Source organism: Narcine bancroftii, chromosome 5 (genome assembly GCF_036971445.1).
Source record: "Narcine bancroftii isolate sNarBan1 chromosome 5, sNarBan1.hap1, whole genome shotgun sequence".
Taxonomy (NCBI): Eukaryota; Metazoa; Chordata; class Chondrichthyes; order Torpediniformes; family Narcinidae; genus Narcine; species Narcine bancroftii.
This window is the reverse complement of record NC_091473.1, coordinates 50,360,142-50,379,448: the sequence shown is the minus strand read 5'-3', so window position 1 is coordinate 50,379,448 and position 19,307 is coordinate 50,360,142. Positions and strand designations below refer to the sequence as shown.

The 19,307-nt window shown below is 39.0% G+C and overlaps 1 protein-coding gene across 1 annotated transcript in view; it reads right to left on the bottom strand.

Moving 5' to 3' along the window:
* Positions 1–1,121: 1,121 nt before the first annotated feature.
* LOC138763369 (protein transport protein Sec61 subunit alpha-like 1) overlaps positions 1,122–19,307 on the bottom strand; it is a 36,236-nt gene continuing 18,050 nt past the window's right edge. Inside the window, exons 3-12 of the mRNA XM_069937392.1 lie at positions 18,886–18,951; positions 18,098–18,176; positions 16,631–16,762; positions 9,442–9,551; positions 8,621–8,774; positions 7,668–7,828; positions 7,129–7,326; positions 5,016–5,207; positions 4,071–4,147; positions 1,122–2,888 (exon numbers count right to left, since the gene is read on the bottom strand). Of these exons, the coding sequence (XP_069793493.1) occupies positions 2,702–2,888; positions 4,071–4,147; positions 5,016–5,207; positions 7,129–7,326; positions 7,668–7,828; positions 8,621–8,774; positions 9,442–9,551; positions 16,631–16,762; positions 18,098–18,176; positions 18,886–18,951 (1,356 nt within the window). The 3' untranslated portion in view covers positions 1,122–2,701. The remainder of the gene's footprint in view (positions 2,889–4,070; positions 4,148–5,015; positions 5,208–7,128; positions 7,327–7,667; positions 7,829–8,620; positions 8,775–9,441; positions 9,552–16,630; positions 16,763–18,097; positions 18,177–18,885; positions 18,952–19,307) is intronic.

Genomic DNA, 19,307 nt, shown 5'->3' with positions numbered 1-19,307 from the left:
CAATATTTCTCATCTGCATTCACTAAGCAGAACACAAAAGATCATGAGGTCAGGGAGGAGGGAATTGTCAAATATCACGGGATACACAAATCAATAAATCTCCAGGATCAGATGGGCTCCATCCTGGGTTAGTCTGGGAGCAAGGGTGAGATAACTAAGGCTCCAGCAGAAATATTTGCAGCTTGTTAGGCACAGGCAAGATGTTAGAAGACTAGAGGATAGCTAATGCTGTTTATTTTAAGGACAGCAGGGTGGGGAAAATTCCAAGGATGGGTTTTGCGTGCCTTGAGAAGAGAAGCTGGTTACAGGTAGTCAGCACAGTTTTATGCAGGGTAAATTGTGCGTCGAGTTTCTTTTGGGGGGGTGACTCAGAGGTGGAGTGCTAGAATGTTATCAATATGGACTTTTGTCAGGCATTTGACAGTGAGCCAAGTCATAACCATTGGAGAAAAAGAATCAATTAAGAGTTCACAACAGAAATATCAGCCATGGCCAAACTTGCTCAACACAAGAGCTACACATGATAAACTTCAGACATTTGAGAGCTGCATTTAAAAAAAAATCACAGGTTTTTACTCTTACATGGTCATTTTGTTCCAAAGGTTTTATATTAAATAAGAGTACCCAATAATATTTATTCATCTATATACTTTTTAAACTGCTCATTTGTACCAATTTCAATAGTGAGAAAGTACACAAACTATGGACAGGGCGGCAAGAGCTCTGATGGGCAGGCAGCTTGAGCTGAGAGTCCACAGTCAAGGTGTCAGGAGCTCCAGAGGATAGGCAGTTGAAGCATCAGATCCAGTGGGCAGGCAGGCAGGCAGGAACTTGGATGGGCGAGTGGCTGAGGCCAAAATTAGGGAGGGGCAACTTTTATATAGTAGACTATTATAAACACATACAGTATACATACCAAATATTTTTAATCAGAAGCCACACCCACTAAAACTACTATTGAAAGCACTGGCTTGTATGATTCCTGTCTCATAACATTTCTACAAGCTGCACATTACATGTCAAAGATCTGCATGTGAGCCTTGGTTTAGCCACCCCTGGACTAGGAGGATGATGCAGGCATCTTCACTGATTCCATTTGTCACAAGATCAAATCAGTAAAATGTTCTCAAAACACTTTTATTTATAAAGTCTGAATTCAAAGTCAACAGGTCCTGGAGGGGAACAAACACTGCTTTGCGATTTAGTCACTGCCAACACGCGGGAATGCATAGAAATTCCATTTATTCCAAACTGGAACGGAGAAAAAGAAATCCTGAAACGTTTTACACAGCGAGAGAATGCTTTGAAATATCAGCACAGCAGAGGGACATCAGTTTCATCTGAATACAAGGGACTGGGGACAAACCAACACATTTCTAAGTAGTGGAGGTAGGGAACCACCAGCAAATTTCAGGATAAACGATAATATGGGACATATTCAAAATCAAACGAGTTTCTCTCAGCCCCCCTTCTCCATGCCCATCTTGGGGTAGGGTGTGAAGGAAGTGAGCACCTCAGCCATGCTACACAATTCAACAAGGGATGAGGAAGGGTAAAGCAGTTTATTTTAATACTCTCAGCTTCCCCCGCACATTCCTCATTCTACGTTAATAGACACTTGGGGAAAAATACAGCAGCCCTTACCCACCCCCTCAAAATGGGAAAAGCTTGTGATGAACCCAGCAATGCAGTAAATAAAGTGCTGTACAAAGATAAAAACTGTTTCAATTCACATCTACAAGCATTTACCTGGTGCAAGGCTCATTCATTCACAGCTGAGTTATGGAAGTACACTCTTTCAATTAATTTGCAGGAAAGTCAGTCATCAAAACCCTACAAAGCTGTTGTCCTCTACCCCCAACTGCTAACACATGGCAAGAACAGAAAACTCAGACTAAGGGGAGGCAAATCTTTTTACTGTACTGAGTGCAGTCTTGTTTGTAGTGCCAATACTCTAGTCTCCAGTACCAAGCCATTCCACACAGCACACCGATTGCAGGTTCATGATCAACTTCCTCTGGAAAAAGGCAATACTCCATAGAAACAACACCATGGATGTTACAGGAATCCACAATGCACACACAGATCTGGTCAGCTAAATATTTGGAGAGGGCACAACAATGTCTCACTCAATCTTCACCGGACACCCAGTTTTCCTGAAGGGATAACAGGAACCACACAGCCACCATCTTCTCCACACCCCCCGCCCTATCTCATCCAGCTCAGGTGCAGAGGTCAAATGTAGAGGTCAAGCTCTAGAGGCACATGTAACCAGAGCACAAACCAAAAGCAAGCAAAAGATCATTCTTTGTTCAAGAACCACCAGTAGAGTGTTTTTTTAATATATTAAAATAGAAAAAAAATATCCCCCAGACTTTTTGCTATCCCCTTTCAACTGAAGGGGCAAAACAGAAATAAACCACACATCAAAACAGCACTCTCACAAAGAACACTTTGCATGGTGGATGCTTGTGCTTTTAACCATTGTTTAAAGGTTCCACAAATTGTTTTTCAGCACACAGTGCTAAAAATGATGAAAATCTGAATTAACCCTTTGTCACCCAACAGCCAAACAAATTTGCACATTTAAAACAAAAGTAATGGTGGGTGAGAAAGGTTTAAAGAATCTCTGCTGTGTTAATTCTGAAATTTCTCTGGCTTGGATCATGGATACACTGAGGAACGGAGATACTCCACACCATTAAAACAGCAGGGCTCCCATGCTTCCCACTTCACTCTGTTCTTTCACGAAGATCTCAAAGTACTGATAAATGATGGTTACCGCCAGTAAAATACCAGTCCCAGACCCAATAGCCCCCAGAAAGTCTGCAAGTACGGACAGTGCACCAATGCACAGACCACCAAAGGCAGCAGCAGTGGGAATATATCTGTGGAAAAACAAATGTACACCATTAGAAAAAAATCAGATTTAAATCGGACCCTTGAAGATACTCAAGAACATTAAGAACCAGGAGTCAGCTACCTGGCCCATTGAGTTTGCTCCACCATTTAACAAGCTCATGGTTGATCTGACCCTGGACTCAGCTACATTTACTCGCCTGGTCCCCATAATTTAATTCCCCTATTCAAAAAAAATGTAAACACATTTAATGAGGCAACCTCCCCTGCTACAGTTGGGGAAAGAAGCAAAATGAACAGAAAGGCACAAGAATGGCTAAGGGAGGAGTCCAGACCAACAAAAGGTGTTAATTGGATGCAAGGAGAGGCAAGAATTAATTTTGGCTCTGAAAGGAGAGGGGAAAAGGGAAGAGAGAGATAATGTTGGGGGAAAGGCAACAGGGGAAGGGGGGGGTGGTTAACAGAAACCAGAGAAGTCAATGTTAATGCCTTTCAGTTGGAGGGGCCCAGACAGAAGATGAGATGTTGTTCCTCCAATTTACAGGCGGTCTCACTCTGGTTGTGCATGAAACCATGGACAGACATGTCAGCAAGGGAATGGGACAGGGACTTGAAATGGATGATTTAGGCCTATTGATCACCTGCTGAAAGGAAATCCTTTTGATACCCCCCCCCCCCCGTGTCCAATACCCATCCCAAATATCAGCTTTCAAACAACCTTCAAGTTTCCAGACACTCAATTTTCCCCTTCATGAATTATCAAGACCTCACCCTAACAATTTTTTCTCTCACTGGTTTAAAAAAAGTGCCATTGTGGTCAAATGAATCAACTACAACAGCACATCAACTGCAGGAGCCGAAATCTCAAGCAAACAATGAGTTGCTGTAGAGACTCGGTGGATTAAGCAGCATAACTTACCTGGGTGTCTCTATAATGGGTCCTGACCATTTCTACCTACAGATGTTGCCTGACCCAGAGTCCTTCCAGCAGTTCATTGTTTGCTCAGGGCTGCATTAAAGATCACCAACTCTGCTCCAATCTCAGACAGACCTGATTAGTGAAGGTCTTTCCTCAGTACTCAAGTCATTGTTTGACAACTGCAAGGAACACCACCTAACTCTTAAGAAATATTTAGGAACATGCACAAAGATTACAATTTAAAATAATCAAGCTCATTTGATGGAAATGTGATATGCTGTTAATGACTTGCCTGTTAAGCTCATGGACCATTGATGTCTCACGATGACCTCTCATCACCATCTGTTGTTCTTTCAGCTGCTTGGCCACCTACAATTAAATAAAATTGTTTAGTTGTTCCACCAATGTGACGTAATGACAAGTACCTCAAATGTTTAGTGAAGCAAAATTGATTAGAGAACTTTAAATTACATTAAAGGTATTGACAAGATAATAATGGCAAGGTTCCCTCAAAAAGAAAGCAAATTTCAACTGCTATTATAGTGCCAGCGACCCAAATTGAAATCTGCCACTGGCTGCAAGGAGTTTATGTTTTTCCTGTGAAAAACATCCCGGTTTCCCCGGGATGCTCTGGTTTCCTCCCACATTCCAAAAACGTAGAGTTAGTAGGTTGATTGGACAAATGGTGTAATTGGGTGCCACAGGCATGGGCTGAAAGGGGCTGTTACCCTACTGTATCTGAAATATGCTGCATAACATTCTGATCATCCAGTTACAGGAAGGATGTGGAGGCTTTGGAGATGGCATAGATTTACCAGGAGGCTGTCTGGATTGGAGGAGATGAGCTACATGAAAAGGTTGGACAAACCTGGGTCATTTCTCTGCAGCATTGGGGACTAAAGGAAGACCTGAGAGAAGTTTACAAGCAGCATTGATGAGGTAGACAGTTGGATTCTTTGTTCCCTGGGTAAAGATGTCATCTACTTGAGGACATGTTTCTAAGGTGAGGGAATGAAGATTTAAAACACACACACACACAGGAACAGACTCTCAGGAGCATCAATGGAAGCAGAGATGATCATAGCATTTAAAAGGCTTCTACATGGTCACAAATATGCAGGGAATGGAGGCATGTCTGTTACGTACAGGCAGAAGAGTTTTCGTTTAATTTGGGCATCACAGTAGGAAAAAGAGGCTATTCCTGTCCTGGACTGTTCAATGATGTTCAAATACTTACATCCTTGGCAGAAGAACCAGACACTTCGATCCAGGTCTTGGAGAAGAAAGCACAGGAACCCAACATGAAGACTATGTAAATCACTGCATGCACAGGGTCATCTAACACCGAGCCAAATGACTCCGGTGGAGAGAGGTAGTAGCACAGGCCGCCAACAGGATATGCTCGTGCCGGACCACCACCTGTGTTATCCTTGAAAGTCAAAACAAAAGAATTTTCAGAAGAAATGAGGGGCTATTAAACATCTAATCAGATTTCAACATTCCTCATGAAATCAGTCATAGAGTTCTCCAACATGGTGAACGGCCCTTTGGCCCATGCCAACCAAGATGCTATTTAATCTAGTTGCCTTTGCCAGTGTTTGGCCCACATCCATCTAAACTCATCCTATCCACATAACTTGCCCAATATTTTGCTTTATTTTTAAATGTTATTGTATCTGGCACCACTACTTCCTGTGGCACGGATTCCACATACCCACTGCCCAGTGTAGAAATCTTGCACAGTAAGATAACCTTTAAATCTTGGAGACAGGAGACGGTAAAGCTGGAGCAAAAAGAACAAGCTGCTGGAGGAAGTCAGCAATATAAGCAGCAGCCGGTAAGGCAGAGGGACTTGAGTTCTAAGCTGAGATCTGTGTCACAAGTTGGGGCCAATGAAGAGCTCCAGTGCAAATGCTAACCATCCCTTGGGTTTCAGAGGACATTTGACTTGCCAAGCACCCCAGGGGCTTTTTACCATCCCTCTATTTTACCCTGGGAAAATCTGCCTCTATGTAACCCATCGATGCCTCTCACGATGACCCTCCAACTCCAGGGAAAATAGTCCTGGGGTATGCAGCCTCTCCTTACAACGTACACCCTCTCATCCCAACATATTTTTAATAGTTTCTGCAACATCTCTAGAAGGTTGTCAGAAAAAGATACAGCAGAGACTGGCTGTATCACAATTTGATGGTGACTAGCAACCATCCCTTACAGTATACTAACCCTACGTTAATCCCATTCTCCCCACATCCTCATCAGCTCTCCCCATATTCTACTACTCACCTACACACTACACCACAGCCAATTAACCTCCATACCTATGCTTCTGTGGGACATAGGAGGCATTCCGAAACTGGGAATGTGCACAAAATCCAGAGACAGCCCCCGAGGGCAGAACTGACTAGAGTCTCAGGCACTTTGACTCTCCTAGTTGCATTTACTGTGTCTCCCTTAAAGACATGCAAGCTATTAGGTTTCTACCACTCCTGATCTTAAGGCCACAAGACATGAGCAGAATGGGACCATTTGGCCCAGAGACTGGTACACCATTTGAGTCACGGCTGACGTATTTTTTCCTCTTAACCCCAATTCGTCTGGCTTCTCGCCACAACTTTACTAATCTAGAACCTATCAACCTCTGCTTTAAATATACTCCATGACTTGGCCTCCAAAGCTGTCTGTGGCAATACCTTTTCACCATCTTAGGTAGAGGAAGGCAGGATGTTGAAAGAGGCTGTCACAGCAACGTCCAAACCAGATTTCACTCAACTCCATTATTAACACACAGGGTGACTGGATGGTGTAGACATTTGTGGCTGATTTTCCTGATGGATACCAAGAGGATCCACAGCACTGCAATGCTGGATTGGATTACTATGAATGCACAATGGATTCTATGGCAATATGCATTGTTTGTCAACCCTTCCCATTTAATAAGAACGCATCTGGCAAATATGCCAAAATGTAGAAATGCCTCTTGATCTAGTTCTACAGATGCCACATAATTCATTACGCTTATCTAAAACTTACTATGGTCCCAATCCATCTTTGAACCTGCAGCGATGCCTCTTGTCCCATCTTTGACCTGCATCTGTTCACTTTTAAAAATAGACATCAAGTTTTTCCCTCTACTCTCCCAACCACTCTACCTCTTCGAGAGATTAAAAACTGAAATTAAATCAAATCAGGATTTGAAAAATGACACCCCCTCCCCCCCAACCTTGCCTTGGGTACTCTTAAAGTTTTGCACCAAACTCCAATTTAATCTCTCTGCGCTTCTTGGTGTCTTTAGCTTTAAGCATTACTCTCTGCCCCTCCATTGTGTTGACAGAAAAGGTGGTACTTACAGACCAAGTGCCCAATAGATTGACTAAGAAATTGCCACTAAATCTTGTGGACAACATCTGTGAGATGACATAGAGGTTGGAGACCAGAGCAGATTGGAGGATGATAGGAATGTTCGACGTGTAGAAAAGCTTGATGGGATAGGTGTTGTACTGTCCACGGTAGCGGGCAGACTTGATTGGCAGATCCACTCGGAAACCCTGCAAGTGTCAATATTGAACTTATTCTCTTTGAATTAATGCCATTTGATGTAGAAACTAAGAAAAATAGGAAAATTTGGCTTTCATACAGAGGTCAAGTCACAGACCTGATACTTATTTAGAGCAACAGTACAGCAGCTCATTGACCTTCTGCTTCAAAGCCCATCTCCAATAAAATCAAAAAAACTAAGAATCAATTTTCCCACTACACAAGTTGTGTTGCTGGTCAACAGCAGAATATAAAAAAAGTGATATGTACGCTGAAACCAGATTTCTTCTGATACCAACTCTCATGAAACAAAAGATGAACAACTATTTATTTTTGCCACTGGTTCCCTCACCTGAAAGTATATCACCACAGCAAAGACAAAGATGGTTGCAATGAGGTTCATGAGGTTCGGCAGGTTCTGGCGGTAAAAGGCTTCACGAAGAGCACGGACTTTGTCCTGTCGTGTGGCCAGGAGATGGAAGAGGGCAATGATTGATCCCTCAAATTCAGTCCCTGTTGAAAGTAAATCAAATGGATCACAAAATGTTCAATTAGAAGATTGGCAATACCAAATTCTCATTGTTGAGATGAGAAATGAAGTGAGTTTTTAAAAATTATCCAGACAATAAAATTCATGCAATTGTATATATTAGCAAGTGGTAGAGTACTGACAAATTCCAATCACTTGCATGGCAGGAATGAAAAGGGCCATCAGTATAAACGGTATCACATCACTGAAGCTCAGTTCTTGCAGTTCATCTGCAGGTTTCAAAATGCCTTGCAAGTGAAAACTTGTTCAAATTTCCATTGAACATCAAACTCTACTCATCACTGGTGAATATGCTTTTGGCATAGTCACGTCAACCATTTAACCAAATTAGAAGTGTTAAACTGCATCTTTGCCCCAATTTAAAAAAAATATATATAAAAAGACCAGCATTGATTTTGCTCTTTGCCAGCATTTAATGACAGCAACTAGTTCAATATTTGCTGCAGGTCACAAGTCTATGAATATTCAGCATGGCTTGGTGAGTAGGATACAAAGGCTAGACAGCCCCCTGGCAAAAATATTTGTGCATCTATCAATGGTTATAAACCTGGAACCAAAAGCAACATCTGTGGATGTTAACACACATGATCTCTGCACCCCAATATCAGCTATTCTCCCTGTTCAGTCTCCCTGCCAAGTGCTGGAAATAAAATAATTTTCCCCATGTTAAATAATAATCCATTCTTTAGGACCATGGCAATACAAGTCATTACTGATTATACTTATGACCTTCAAACAGATCACTTTCTGCCTACCTCTACCCGTGTTCACTGTAGTCGGACTGAAAGCCTTCCACACGATGGTCTCGCAGATGTTTGTGGCAATGAAGAGAGAAATACCAGATCCTAGGCCGTACCCTTTCTGCAGCAGCTCATCCAGTAGCAAGACAATTAGACCAGCAACAAACAGCTGTTTAAAAGTTTTAAAAACCTTGTTAGTTTGGTTAAAAAAATTGTGCGCAGCAATACAGCACACTTTGACTAAAAATTTGTTACCATTTTCTACAGTATGCCAACTCTTCCTCTAAACTACATTCCTAAAAAGATGCATCACTCATGCTCTCTTCTGCAGACTACTGGGGTAGCTTCAACCAAATTTACAATATAAACAGAATATTCAAAGTTAACATGTTTCAGTAGTCACTCAACAATATTTTCTGAGCATCACTGGGTTACCAAAGAGCATGTCAAGGCTCATACCGCGGAGAGGTATGATGAGTGGCAGTCAGTTAACTAGGGGCCAATGCATCATGTGCAAATTCAAAATACAATGGAAACCCCAAAAGTTAGTCAGAAAATAAAGCTTGTACAGACCAAATTAAGGACTTTATGCATTTTACGGTGCCCACCATAAATAAAAGCAATAATGGAGACGTTACCAGAGCATTACACCACCATTAAACCCAACATATCCATGGTAGCTATCAAGCATTCAGACTCGGCCATACTAATTTCATTCACCAGCACGATTTGCAACCTTCTAGCCTTGATAATTCAAGTGCTTGTCTAAATATACATATGTTGGGAGTGTATCTATCGCCACCTTTTAGACAATCACAGTCCCTCGGCTTCTTTACCTGAATAATGATCAAGAGACAGATGCCAGCTCCCATTTCCGATGGATCGCCATACATCCCAGTCATGACGTACACAATGGCTTGTCCAATAGTGATGATCATACCGAAAACTGGAGGAAAAGTGCATGATTGAGAAACTCAATCTTTCACTCAAGGTCTGGATAAGCAGCACACCTAAACAATGAAAAGTCTCAATCCTAATAAAATTAATATTAAATAGGATTCAGTTATGCTGGATCTATTGAAGTTCTCCCCAATTTCCAGATGCACACATGCAATGACTCCAATTGGAGGGAAGAGAATCGACCAGCACGTGTAACAAAGCAATAAACTAGTCCTCAGCATGACCAAACATCAATACAATATGCTGAGATTAGAATGCCAACATTGCACAAAGAAAATAAGGGAAGATGGCTTCAGACCTTAAAACGTGCAAGATTGGGATCATCTTGCTGTTTCAGTCCCCATTGAACAGAGCACAGTAAATTGGTCAAACAGGTCTACAATATATCACATGGCATGCCTTCTTTAAAATGATTTGCATCATATCTTGTTAGCAAAAATGCCAGGTGCTATTTAGCAAAAAATCTTGACAAGAATTGTTAATGACAATGGAAAAGAACCAATGCCCCAATTATTGTTTTTAAACATTATGATGAAAGTTCAGTGACTGCAAATTTTGTTCCTCTCACATAGATGCCACCTGACCTGCTGAAATCTCCATTATTGTCTACTTTGGTGCTGGATTTGCTGAACAAAGCAGAGCACTCAAATGAGAAAGCAGCAAGTTTTTTTTTTTTTAAAGCTTATTTCACTCCCACAGCCATTTATTAATGTGGAGCAAAAGCACAATGAAGCCTACACTGTCCATTATTAGCATAGCATCAAACGCAATGTGCTCAAGAGGAGGAAAGGGCATCAAAGAAACAACAGATGGCCAACCGAGAGGAACAAGAAGAGGAAGAATACAGTGAAATAGATAAAGGGAAAGGCAAGGTAAAGGATATACTTGCTCTTGTTAGAGGATACATGGAGTCATTTAAAGAATGGCAAACACAGGAATTCAATGATTTAAGAAGAAGAATAAACAACACAGAAAAGAAAATAAATAAAATGGAGATGACCTTAACAGAAATGGGGAAAAAAATGGACAAGATGGAAGAACGGGCAATAGCAGCAGAAATAGAGGTAGAAGACTTAAAAAAGAAATTGGAGGAATCTAATAAAAAAACTAAAGAGACACAAGAACTACTAGCCCAAAAAATAGATATAATGGAAAATTATAACAGAAGAAATAACATAAAGATAGTGGGCCTTAAGGAAGATGAAGAAGGCAAGAATATGAGGGAGTTTATAAAAGAATGGATCCCTAAGGCCCTAGGATGTCCAGAACTACAGCAAGAAATGGAAATAGAAAGGGCACATAGAGCATTGGCCCCTAAACCACAACCACAACAAAAACCAAGATCTATTGTAGTAAAATTCCTAAGATATACTACAAGAGAAAAGGTACTGGAGAAGACAATGGAAAAAGTAAGAGAGGGCAACAAACCACTGGAGTATAAAGGGCAAAAAATCTTCATTTATCCAGATATAAGCTTTGAACTCCTAAAGAAGAGAAAAGAGTTCAATACAGCAAAAGCGATTTTATGGAAGAAAGGATATAAATTTACACTGAAGCATCCTGCGGTATTGAAAATATTTATTCCAGGACAACAAAACAGACTGTTCTCGGATCCAGAAGAAGCACGAAAATTTGCAGAACAATTACAAAAATAGACTGAGGGATGAAGACGGGTAATGAGAGTAAAAATGATCACGATTGATATGTATGTGGGTAAAGACAAAAATAGACTGAGGGATGAAGACGGGTAATGAGGGTAAAAATGACCACGATTGATATGTATGCGGGTAAAGAGGTATAAGAGTGAATAGAGACAATGGGCATACGTGAAAGTATCTGTAATTAGAGGAAAACATTGATAGTATAGACAAGAATTAATAAGGGAAGGTAATGGAATAGAGAGAATAAGGAGGGAATTAAAAGAGTGACCTTTGTGACATATGAAAAGTGAAATCTTTTCTGGGGGGGGCTGGGTGGGGGAAAAGAGCGGTCACTGCAAAATCAGTTGACGCTTGCGAGTGGATTCGCAAATCCAAATGGAGAGGGGAGATGTGGTTGTCCGACAAGGGATAAAGGACAACTCAGGAGGGGAAGGGGAGATTGGGGATAAAGAAGATAGAAATAGGAGAATAAGGAAAATGTTGGATGTTGTAGGAATGTTGTCTGGTAAAGAGTTGAAAATAAGAAAACAGAAATGGAAAAGGAGGAAAGGTAATGATGGAAAAACGGAAAGAGAAGATAAACAAAATATAAAATGGCTACGCTGAACTATATGACTTTAAATATTAATGGAATACATAACCAAATTAAAAGGAAGAAACTACTAAATTTACTGAAAAAGGAAAAAATAGATATAGCATTTGTCCAAGAAACACACTTAACTGAATTGGAGCACAAGAAATTAAAGAGAGATTGGGTAGGACATGTAACAGCAGCATCGTATAATTCAAAAGCAAGAGGAGTGGCTATATTAATTAGCAAAAATGTGCCATTTAAAATAGAAGAGGAAATAATAGATCCAGCAGGGAGATATGTTATGATAAAATGTCAGATATATTCGGAGCTTTGGAATCTACTTAATATATATTCACCTAACGAAGAAGATCAAAAGTTTATGCAAGATATCTTTTTGAAGGTAGCTAATACGCAAGGGAACATACTAATAGGAGGGGATTTCAATCTGAATTTGGATCCAAATATGGATAAAACGGGGAAAAAAATTAACAGGAAGAACAAAGTAACCAAATTTATAATTAAATCAATGCAAGAAATGAAACTTGTGGACATATGGAGGAAACAAAACCCAAAAGAAAAGGAATACTCATACTACTCGACTAGACATAAAACATACTCAAGAATAGACCTATTTTTGTTATCAGCTAGTATGCAGGATAGAGTAAGAAAAACAGAATATAAAGCGAGAATGCTATCGGACCATTCACCCTTAATACTGACAGTAAAGCTAGAGGACATCCCTCCAAGAATGTATAGATGGAGATTAAACCCCATGCTACTTAAGACAGGATTTTAAAGAATTTATTGAAAAACAATTAAAAATGTACTTTGAAGTAAATACGGAATCAGTGGAAGATAAGTTTATACTATGGGACGCAATGAAAGCATTCATTAGAGGACAAATAATAAGTTATGCAACCAAGATGAAGAAGGACTATAATCAGGAAACAGAGCAGTTGGAAAGGGAAATAATAAACATAGAAAAAAAATTAGCAATAAAGGAAGATACAACCAAAAGAAGAGAATTGGCGGATAAAAAAATAAAATATGAAACATTACAAACATATAAGGTGGAGAAGAATATAATGAAGACAAAACAGAAATATTATGAACTAGGTGAAAAAACACACAAAATCTTAGCATGGCAGCTTAAGACAGAGCAAACTAAGAAAATGGTATTGGCAACAAGGAAAAAAGACAAACAAATTACATATAATCCAAAAGAAATTAAGGAAAACTTCAGAGAATTCTATGAACAATTATACCGAACTGAAAACGAAGGGAAAGAAGGGAAAATAGATGAATTTTTGACTAAAATTGAACTACCAAAACTACAAATAGAGGAACAAAATAAATTAACAGAACCATTTGGAACAGTAGAAATACAAGAGATAATAAAAAATTTACCAAATAATAAGACACCAGGAGAGGATGGACTCCCAATAGAATTCTACAAAACATTTAAAGATCTAATAATACCGCCCCTCCTGGATGTAATCAACCAGATTGATGAGACACAAAACTTACCAGATTCATGTAAAACAGCAATAATTACAGTGATACTAAAACAAGGGAAAGATCCACTCTCACCAGCGTCATATAGACCAATATCTCTGCTAAACACAGATTATAAGATAATAGCTAAACTATTAGCAAACAGATTAGCAGAACAGGTACCGAAAGTGGTAAATTTAGACCAAACTGGATTTATCAAAAAAAGACGCACAACAGACAATATTTGTAAATTTATTAACTTAATTCATGCAGTAGAAGGAAATAAAGCACCGGCAGTAGCAGTTGCTTTAGACGCAGAGAAGGCCTTCGACAGAGTAGAATGGAATTACTTGTTCAAAGTATTGCAAAAATTCAGTTTACCGGAGAAGTATATTAATTGGATTAAAGCATTATATAAGGGACCGTTAGCGAAAGTGACAGTAAATGGACATGTATCAAAGCAATTTAACTTAAGCAGGTCAACGCGGCAGGGATGCCCACTATCACCATTATTGTTTGCGCTAGCTATAGAACCACTAGCAGAATCGATAAGAAGAGATAATAATATAAAAGGAATAAAAATAAAAGACAGGGAATATAAAATCAGTCTGTTTGCGGATGATGTGATAGTGTACTTAACAGAACCAGAACTATCAATAAAAGAACTATATAAGAAATTGAAGGAATATGGAGAAGTGTCGGGATACAAGATAAACGTAAATAAAAGTGAAGCAATGCCTATGAATAACGCGGATTTCTCAAAATTTAAGGAGGAATCCCCATTCAGATGGCAAATGCAGGCAATAAGATACCTAGGTGTGCAAATAAACAAAAATCTAGGCCAATTATATAAACTCAATTACAATCCACTAATGAAAAAATTACAGGACGATTTAGAGCATTGGAAAGAGCTACCACTAACACTGATAGGAAGGATAAACTGTATTAAAATGAACATTTTTCCAAGGATACTATACTTATTTCAGGCATTGCCAATACAACTGACAGAAAAATTCTTCAAAGAGTTAAAGAAAATAATAAGGAGATTTTTATGGAGAGGGGGGAAACCGAGGATAGCACTAGATAAATTAACAGAATGGTATAAACAAGGAGGCTTACAATTGCCAAACTTTAAAAATTATTATAGAGCCGCACAATTAAGGTACCTATCAGATTTTTATCAAACAAGGGAAAAACCAGACTGGACGAGACTAGAATTAGATAAAATAGGGGAAAAGATACCTGAACACATTATATAAATGGGACGAAAAATTGGTACAACATAGAACTTCTCCAGTATTACACCATCTCCTCAATATATGGAAGAAGATTCATGTAGAAAGAAATAAAACAAATTATCAAATACCAAAACTAATATTGACGCAAAATAAGCTACTCCCTTTTACAATAGACAACCTTTCCTTTAGAAAATGGGAAAAAAAAGGAATTAAAAGAATAGAAAATTGTTTTTCAGGAAGTAGATTCTTATCCTTTGAACAAATGAGAGATAAGTACAATATAACTGGAGATACAGCGCTGGCATATTACCAACTGAGATCCTACTTGAAAGATAAATTAGGAAGCAATTTGAGTTTACCAGAGGGAAGTAACCTTGAATATGTGATTACAGATACAATGTTAATCAAAAGATTTATAACAAATATGTATATTAAACTGCAAGAAAAGGAGAATGAGGAAACAAATGGTAAAACTAAACAAAAATGGGAACAAGATTTAAATATAAAGATAAAAAGGAAACATGGGAGAAATTATGTTATGGAACGATGAGAAATACAATAAATACGAGACTGCGTATGATACAATATAATTGGTTACACAGACTATACATTACACCGCAAAAGTTAAATAAATGGGACCCAACAGTATCTGATAAATGTTTTCGATGTAAAAAAGAAAGGGGAACCACAATTCATGCAATCTGGACATGTGAGAGAGTAGAAAAATTTTGGGATGATCTCAATCAGATATTAAATAAAATAACAGAAAACAATATACCAAAGAATCCAGAGATCTTTCTCCTAAGTAACATAAAAAATAAAGAATTTGGAATTGACTTGGAAGATGCACAAAAAAGATTTGTTAAGATAGCCCTAGCCGTAGCAAAAAAATGTATTATGTCAACCTGGAAATTGGAAGATAATTTGAAAATACAACAATGGTATATAGAAATGAATAAATGTATTCCATTAGAAAAAATAACATAGTTTAAGAAATAATATTGAAATATTCGAACAAGTATGGGAGCCTTACATTAAATACAATAGCGAAAACCTACCGGGAACAAACATTACCTAAGTTGATGGAAGGAGAAGAAAAGAAAAGAATGGACTCAGTAGAATTTCTGGTGTATTTTTGTTGAATGACAACATTGTCTGACTGAATTAATGCAACCTAGATTGTATACCTAAAATGGATGAGAGGGGGGGTGGGGGGGTGGCTTGGGAGGAGGGAGGGGGGGAGAAAAAGTCACTGTAAATGTGTGAAAAAGAAAAAGTGTATATCATGGCTATTGTGATTTATGGTGTGAAAAATAAAAAATTTAAAAAAAAACGCCATGTGCTCATGACTTGTGTATATGTTTAATGTACAAGCATTCAAATGTTCTTTTGAGAATGTCAATTATGACTAATTCACAAATATTACAATTGTCTTGAAAATTAACAGGAGAGCAGCTGTGAAACGTGGTAACTGTTACAAAAGTTTTTAATTTAGCAGTGAGATTAAGTGCTAGTGGCTACAAGTATTCCATTGGGAATGAGACCAGTTCAGAAAATGTACAAGACTTGTAACAAACACATGCTGTTGGAGGGAACGGTTTAAAACAGATGAGAAGTTTCTTTAGCAAGAGGGTTGTGGAATTCGTTGCCACATACAGCTGTGGAGGCCTGATCGTTGGGGGATTTTAAGGAGGCGATTGATAGGCATCTAATTAGTCAGGTTATCAAGGGATATGGGGAAAAGGCCGGAATTTGGAAGTAGATGTGAAAATGGTTTTGCCCAGGGTGGAGTTGCAGAGCAGACTCAATGGGCTGAATAGCCCATTTCTGATCCTTTTACCGCATGAATTCAACAAGTTGAGCAGCAGTGAAAAAAAATCATTAAAGTCTTGAGCCCGGTATCCAGCCTTGATGAAGGGTTCCAGCCTTTTCTCTCCAACAGATGCCACTTGACCTGCTGAGTTCCTCCAATAGCTCACGTTTCACTCTAGGTTCCAGCACATTAGTCTCTCTTATATTCCTAGGGACTAAAGATCTTTTGTTCTACAATTGCAAACAACCACTAGTCAGTGATGCCAAAATGTAGCCTGATACTTGCGTTTTTGTGCCCCATTAAAGAGAGCTCGATCTTTGGGAGTGTCACCAACTTCGATGATTTTTGCACCAGCCAGAAGCTGCATGATGAGACCAGAGGTAACAATCGGTGAGATACCAAGCTCCATCAATGTACCTGGGTTAAAAACAAGACAAAACTTTACTACCATCATCTTTGCTGGCACTCCACACACACAGGCATTCTCAAGTTAGAAAACAATCTGCAAAATAAAAGTAAGATGCAAAGTTTCAGTGCCATGCCAGGTCTGCGAAAGAGTATCCAATTGTAAAGCTGCTAGCTCGTAGCTCTAATGACCTGGGTTTGATTCTGAATGTGCAAACTCCACCCAAACAAGTCATTCTTCCCATGACTGTGTGATGTTTCCCATGGTGCTCTGGTTCCCAAAGAGCTGATTTAATTGTTGGGGTGGTGTGGGCAGAAGGAGGAGTCAGCAAACAAGTGAGAAAATGCATTACAGGTAAATGAGGATCACCTTGCTGGCATCCAGCATATTTATAATGGGCTTAGTGACCTCCTGTGTGATATATTAAATTATCTCATGACATAACTGGGGTGAGAATTACCAGTTTCAGGACTGCCACTTAACAATAGTGAAAGGAATTGACTATCAAGATGGCTTGCTACAAACAAATTCATGCATCAGACAGGAACCCCTCAGTAAATTCATTCAGGCATTTTCTAAATGCCTCTAAATGGCTGAATGATTGCCTTCTTGACTTAATACGCAAGGAAATTGCCCTTATAAAGAGCCTGGAAGACTCAGATTTACTACTTTGGTATTTTCATCTCTGAACCAGAAAAGTGTGGGTCTGGATCTCATTTCACAAAAAGCAAACAAGACTCACTACATGACACTGAAGCAGTCATGTCACAAGATGAAGGACCCCCCTGCCTGATTCACTCAAGGTAGCTTCCTTATCGTGCTTTCAACCATCTTACACAAGGAAAATCTGTCACTTATCCTATTAACACACATCACACACACAGAATGGTTGTTCTTTAGACGGACGGTTAATTTAAATAAATTATCCAACAATTTAGACATCTTAAAGCAAACCAAGATAGCAATGTAGTATTAAGAACTGTCCCTGGAAAAAATAATTTGAACCCCATATCCCTTGATAACCTGACTAATAAATTAGAGTTCAAGAGGGCAGTGGCTCTGCATCTTTCTCTTCAAATATTGGATTTAAAAAATGGAGTGGTCCAGTGATGACATTCTGGATTAAGAGCAGACCTTCCAAGTCCAGGAAGATATGCCTGGGAGTGACAGAATACAGATAGTTCTCTTCCGAGCACCAACCCCAGCTGCTTATTAAAGTTAAAGGTTTACATCCAATAGCAGGTCTAATACATAACTAAAAGGAAGACAAGGAACAAGTGCCATTTGAGAAACTTTGACAAGTATTACTTCTAACGGTGACACACGTCTAAAATAAACTTTATTACCTCTGTTTGAAGCTAGTATAACTCTCATCCAGTAGAAAGGATCTGCGGAGTCTGAGGACATGATGCCAAATAAAGGAATCTGCAGAAGTTTAAATAAATCAAATCTTTTTATAAACCAATGGAGCTTTAATGAGATATTATCCAAAGATGACAAATAAAACATCTGGGGAAAAAAGGTCGGGTTACTTCAGCAAGCAGAAGTCAACATTCCTATTAAAATGTGTTGTTGTTACTCAATCTCCCAATTTAGACATTGGTTCCTGGACGTTTACTAGCAGTATGTGGAAATATTTCTTCCTGCCCTGTTGACCCAGGGCTGTCCACGGTCAGTGCTTAGATTGATGTAGTGTCCATCCGCTTACATTCTTTTCCTGTGGTGGGTATGGCACAATTGAATCATCTATTAAACTATTTCAGAGGGCATTTAAAAGCCAACCACATTTTTGAGGGTTGAGAGTCATATACAAGCCAAACTAGATGTGAAAGAATGAACCAGATAAGTTTACCAGATAGTAACATCTTTAGAAGACAAGTTTAAAAAAATTGCAGCACATGAACAGAATTTTAATTTCAATGCTACCATGTAGGGAGTTGAGTACATCACTGGAGGTTTTATCTGAAATCCTGGGTGACTCACCTCAGAATTTAACCATTATATCAGAACTGTACTTTTACTAGAATGGCATCTTAAGCAGAAAAAAAACTGCTTAGTTAGCAAAAATCTTTATTTTGTCAAGCCCACTTAACTAAATGCAAGATCAAGTTCAATGTAGCTCAAAGGTACTGACCTGGCAACAGACCAAGAAGATGAAGAGTGTAATGGCTGTCCATAATACTTTTTCTCTAAACTGAATCTGAAAGGAAAAGTTGGAATATTGAAACTTGTTCAAGCCATCTCAAACTTTAGCATGCTATTAATAATAAAAGAAAGCTTCCCAAGTCTGTTCCACCTTCCAAGTTCACCATCCAACTTGTATCTTAAAATAGAGACAAAAGACTATAAATACTGGAATCTAGAGTAATGCAGTCCTTTCTTTCATGCACACATTTCTTTCTAGCTGAAGCTCCTTAAACCTCCATTGCCCAGCTCCTTTTCCCATCCCCACCACCTCTCACTGTATCCTCTCTCCCACTGTTCCCATCATGTCACCATTCCTACCTTACATGACTCCACCTTTGCCCCCTCCACCTATCACTGCCTCCTAATCCC